The sequence below is a fragment of the Cynara cardunculus genome, assembly GCF_001531365.2.
Source record: "Cynara cardunculus var. scolymus isolate 2C chromosome LG 10, CcrdV1, whole genome shotgun sequence".
NCBI lineage: Eukaryota > Viridiplantae > Streptophyta > Magnoliopsida > Asterales > Asteraceae > Cynara > Cynara cardunculus.
In genome coordinates, this window is record NC_037537.1 from 12887197 (window position 1) to 12892492 (window position 5296).

The following is a 5296-nucleotide window of genomic DNA, read 5'->3' on the forward strand; positions in this document are numbered from 1 at the left end:
TTTTTAATTTAATTTAAGTTTAATAATGAAATAATTTATTTTTGGTTTAATAATATAACATTTTATAAAGATAATAATTAAGTATTTTGTTAGAACTCAATGATTATCCTAATTATATTATAGATTTTTTATATTAAAATGAGATGTTTATCCTGTATTGGATTGTGTTTATCAGCAGTTAGTTACACGAATTCAGTTATGGGATGAAATTGGATAATGATGAAATCGTTTAAGGATGAACGGGTTTAAGAGTTTTAAGAGTTTAAGAGTTTTTAAGAGTTTTAGCCAAATGTTTTATAATATAGTATATATAATGATAATTAGATATAATATAGGTTCTGGTCCAAGGCTCTACGCATTGATGGGTCTGACCTCCTTTCTGAATTGAGGGTCGGCAGTGGCGTGCACGGGTGGGTCTGATTTGTGGTTCACCCTTTTCGACCTTTCTGTCCACGTTCTTGTGTTGCGCGTGGGAATTATTGGCTTTCAAGGATATATGAACCCATGTTTGCCACATATACTTTCTTTCTTTGCTTCTTTGAGGGTTTCATTTCAGCCCACCAAAACCAATTAAAATATTTCCACCACAAAAACTTACAGACGAACAAACAACACTTTTCTCAATCAATCGAAACTTGCAATCTGTCTGCATCTTTAATCTATTCCTCCTGTAAGTTGTTCATCTTTTTCTTCATCGATTTTGCTTTCTTCTCTGTCTTTTACCTCTTTTCAACAGATTCTTATTCCAATTAGAACTGTTGCCAGATCATAATCTTTGCTTGATTCTTCAACTATTGGGGGGTTTCAGAAAATTTGTTGATTTAAATCTTGGGAAAGTTTAAACAAACTGTAGAATTCTTGAAAAGGTGTTATCTTTTAGGGGAGATAAGATAAAAATATTTTGTATTTGTATGCTTTCCTGCAGCAAAAACTGACTTTGAGATCAGTTTCTTTTCTAGATGGGGTTTTGTTTTTATGTTGTGTTTGGTCATTTTTGATGTGATTGAACACGATCACATGACATATGAACTGGTTTTGCTTCTTTCATATTGTGCAAAAGACAACTCAAGTGGTGTCAAAAAGGGTTCTTTGCAATTGGACCTGAATTCTGTCCTATTTGCTCTGCCCTTTGAAATTAGACAGCAGAGGAATAGTGTAATTCTTGAAGGAATTGATTCAAATTGGGGTTTATAACCTTTTTCTTTCTTTCTGATTCTTGGATTTGAACTGGGGTTTATAAGCTTTTCTTCCTTTCTGGTTCTTGGAATTCAAATTGGGGTTTATAACCTTTTCTTCCTTTCTGGTTCTTGGATTCAAATTGGGTTTTGTAAACTTCTGCTCCTTTCTGATTCTTGGATTTGAACTGGGGTTTATAAGCTTTTGTTCCTTTTGGTTCTTGGATTCAAATTGGGGTTTATAAGCTTTTGTTCCTTTCTGGTTCTTGGATTCAAGTTGGGGTTCATAAGCTTTTGTTCCTTTTGTTTCTTGGATTCAAATTGGGCGTTATAAGCTTTTGTTCCATTCTGGTTCTTGGATTCAAATTGGGGTTTATAAGCTTTTGTGCTTTAGGGTTCTTGGATTTGAGCTGGAATTTATAGTCTTTTTGTGCTTTAGGGTTCTAGAATTTGAGCTTGGGATTTATAAGCTTTTGTGCATTTGGGTTCTTGGATTCGTGAAAAAAGAAAAAAGATGCAAAGAGTTAGAGTTTCATCACAGCAAGTACCAGTACAGAAGTTAGGAGATTCACAGATGACATTATCTCCAAAATTTAAGTTAGCCGCGATTCAATCTCGTCTTCTGGATCCTTTCGTGGAATCCGAATTGAGTCTTAGGGGTGAACCGCTAGTCCCGGGCCTTCCTGATGATATTGCCTTGAGTTGTCTTCTTAGGCTGCCGGTGGCTAGCCATTCGGCTACCCGAGCGGTCTGCAAACGTTGGTATCAGTTGTTTGCAAACAAAGAACGGTTCTTTACACGAAGAAAAGAAATGGGGTTTCAAGATCCGTGGTTATTTGTGTTTTCGTTTCATAAATGTACCGGAAAGATTCAATGGGATGTTCTAGATCTTACGCACTTTTCGTGGCATACGATTCCGTCAATGCCGTGCATCGATAAGGTTTGTCCACATGGATTTAGGTCGGTGTCGTTCCCATTTGAGGGATCGCTTTTTGTCTGTGGAGGGGTGGTGTTTGACGCCGATTGCCCGCTTAATTTGGTGATGAAATTCGAAGTTCAAAAGAATTCTTGGACCGTGATGCGGAAGATGATCACACCAAGGTCTTTTTTCGCGAGTGGGGTCATCAATGGGAAGATTTACGTGGCGGGTGGCAACAGTACGGATCTTTTTGAGCTCAATTCGGCCGAGGTTATGGACCCCAAAAAGGGGATCTGGCACCCGATTGCGAATATGGGCACAAATATGGCTTCTTATGATGCAGCGGTTCTTAACGGAAAACTTCTTGTGACTGAAGGGTGGTTTTGGCCGTTTTATGTTGTGCCAAGGGGTCAGATTTACGATCCAAGAACCGATAAATGGGAAAACATGGCTGATGGGCTTAGAGAAGGATGGACGGGTTCGAGTGTCGTGGTTTACGGACATTTGTTTGTGGTAACAGAGCATGAAAGAACAAAGCTCAAGGTTTACGATATGAATAACGATTCTTGGAAAACGGTCGATGGGCCTCCGTTACCGGAACAGATTTGCAAGCCGTTTTCGGTAAATTGCTGTAATAGTAGGATTTACGTTGTGGGAAGAAACCTTCATGTTGCCGTCGGTCGTATTTTTAGTTTGAATGGAAGTGAGAAAAACCCGAGCTTTTTAGTTCAATGGCAAGTAATCGAAGCACCCGAGGCGTTTGCAAACTTGACACCTTCAAGTGCGCAGGTTCTCTTTGCGTAATGCACTCTTTCGGTTTGATTTGGATATTTGTTTGGTGTTTTGTATCATTATATCGTTTTGGTTGGTTGGTGTTTATGTGATTATAATCGCGTGTTTGTAAGGTTATACCACGTTTCTTGAATGTTAATGATACTTGGGTTTATTCGTATTGGAGTAGAATCGTGGAAAACGTTCGAGAATCGAAAATACACACGAGTAATTGGGTCCCACCAGGGTTAAAGTTGAACCCTTGAACCCTTTTTTCTCGGTATATGTTGCATTTCTTTTTAATGAGATGGAGCTTCGCATATTTCATATGGTATTAAAATTAGGGTCTACCTCTATAAATGAACTTGATATTTTGCGGAATTATACCGGTGTAGCCTTTATTGGAAGGGGGTGTGATGATGGACCATTTCTTTTGAATATAGGTCTTAAGCGTTTTCTCTGTAAAACGCAAGGTTGTTTTTGTTTTTGTTTTTGTTTTTGATTTTTTTAAACAAATGTTGCAAAATATCAAATACGATAGTCTCTAAAGTATTGTAAAAGAAGTCAAAACTAGGTCGCTAAAACCATGCAAATAGCAATCTCGCTTTCACTAAATAAATATAGGCAGTTACCTTATGCTTTTTTATCTGTTTTGAAATTAAACCACGTTTAAAACCTCATTTTTGTATTTATCTGGTTTCCGAAATTTAACACTTAATATTTTTATTTACAAAAATGGAATAAGCTTTTATTTTCGGAGTTCTTAAGAAATCGAAACGGTTAACCTGTCTTGCTTTCGTACTGAAAACGACCGATCCTGAATTCGGGCTTTGTTTATATTCAAATACATTATTTGAAAACCTGTTCTCTTGTTGCTATCACTTTGACCAACTCTACCTAATGAAGAGATGATCCCAATTAATGTTCATGAACCCCATCTTCAAGGAAAATTTGACAGACTTTCTTAAATGAATTGATGTTTGAAACCCAATATCTGATTTAATTGGTTGAATATGTTGTTTTTTATTTACTTAAAATGTCGGGAAAATCACCAAGCTAACCAATTTATACAACCTTCTCTAACAAAATAACCATTTTTACAAACATTTATTCAAAAATACCCACACGAATCGCCCCCGGGGCTGATCCGTACATATTAGGGGCGATCCCCTTAAATCCTTATGAAAAAGGTAAAAAAAATAAAAAATTATTTTGGTGGGTCCCACATTAATCCTAAAAAGAGGATATTACTATGCACCCTCGATATGCGTTCCCGAACCCCCCTAGGGCGAGCGATGTGTCCGATCGCCCCCCAAGGGCGAGCCACCTAAGCCAAACAACCCCTTGGGGGCGATCGAGCCTTTAAGGGGGTGTTTTTTCTTATTTTTTGCAGTATTTTTAATAAAACTGATACGCTATTTAAATTGTATTTTTTAACTTTTTTAGAACCAAAGTTAAAAGTTTAAAAATAAACCATGATAATTATGGAGAGGTTATTTTTATCTGATTTGGGGGACGTAAATCAGATATTATATCTGATTTACAAAATTTGACCGCTATTTCGTCTTTTAGTGTTCTTGATTTGACGATCATTTGACAATTAAGGGGTGTTTTTAATACAAATAAAACAATACATAAACTGTGTTTTTTAACTTATTTAAGTAAAAATTTCATGTTTTTTGTTATAAAATAAGACAATGATAATTGTGGTTACGAAAAAATTATTTTTAGCTGATTTTTGGAAAAAATCAGATATTATATTTGATTTACGTAGCTTGACTGTATTTTGCGTTTTTTTCATGCTATGACGCCTCTATGACGTCGATTTGACGATGAATTTTATTTTATTGCTTCGTTTTATATAAATAGGCAGTGGTGGGGGACCATAAGTTCACTATCCTCACCGTTCGTTTTCTCTAGAAAAACGGAGTTTGGACCATCCCCACCGACCATCCCGACCAAAAACAACCACCATTCTTCGATATACCGTCATCCACCACCGTCTAATGACATCGATCACCTTTCGCCGCCACCGACCACCATGAACCGCCCCCACCGACCACCTTCCGCTGCCAACGACCACCGTGATCCGCCGCCATCCACCACCTCCGGCACCACCGACCACCATTCGCCGCCATTCACCACCCTCCGCCACCACCAACCACCGTGAATCGTTGCCATCCACCATCGTCCGCCGCCACTATGGAAACACCGGTAAAATACTCTATCTATATATGTATATATGTATGTATCTAGACTAGTTGGTTTTGTATGTATCTATATATATGTATGTATCTATATATATATATATATATATATATATATATATATATGTAGGGCCTAATCAAATGAGAACTAATTAGTTTGTGATAACTGTGAGAACCAATATTAACCACAAATCAATAGATAAATTATGAAATTTATAATTTTT

The 5296-nt window shown here is 37.0% G+C and overlaps 1 protein-coding gene across 1 annotated transcript; it reads left to right on the top strand.

Moving 5' to 3' along the window:
- The first annotated feature begins 546 nt into the window (after positions 1 to 546).
- On the top strand, positions 547 to 3077 carry LOC112519886 (F-box/kelch-repeat protein At1g30090-like). The gene has a single exon (XM_025128199.1). It carries the CDS (start codon positions 1690 to 1692, stop codon positions 2896 to 2898), a length of 1209 nt encoding a protein of 402 aa, XP_024983967.1. The 5' UTR covers positions 547 to 1689; the 3' UTR covers positions 2899 to 3077.
- Positions 3078 to 5296: the final 2219 nt, after the last annotated feature.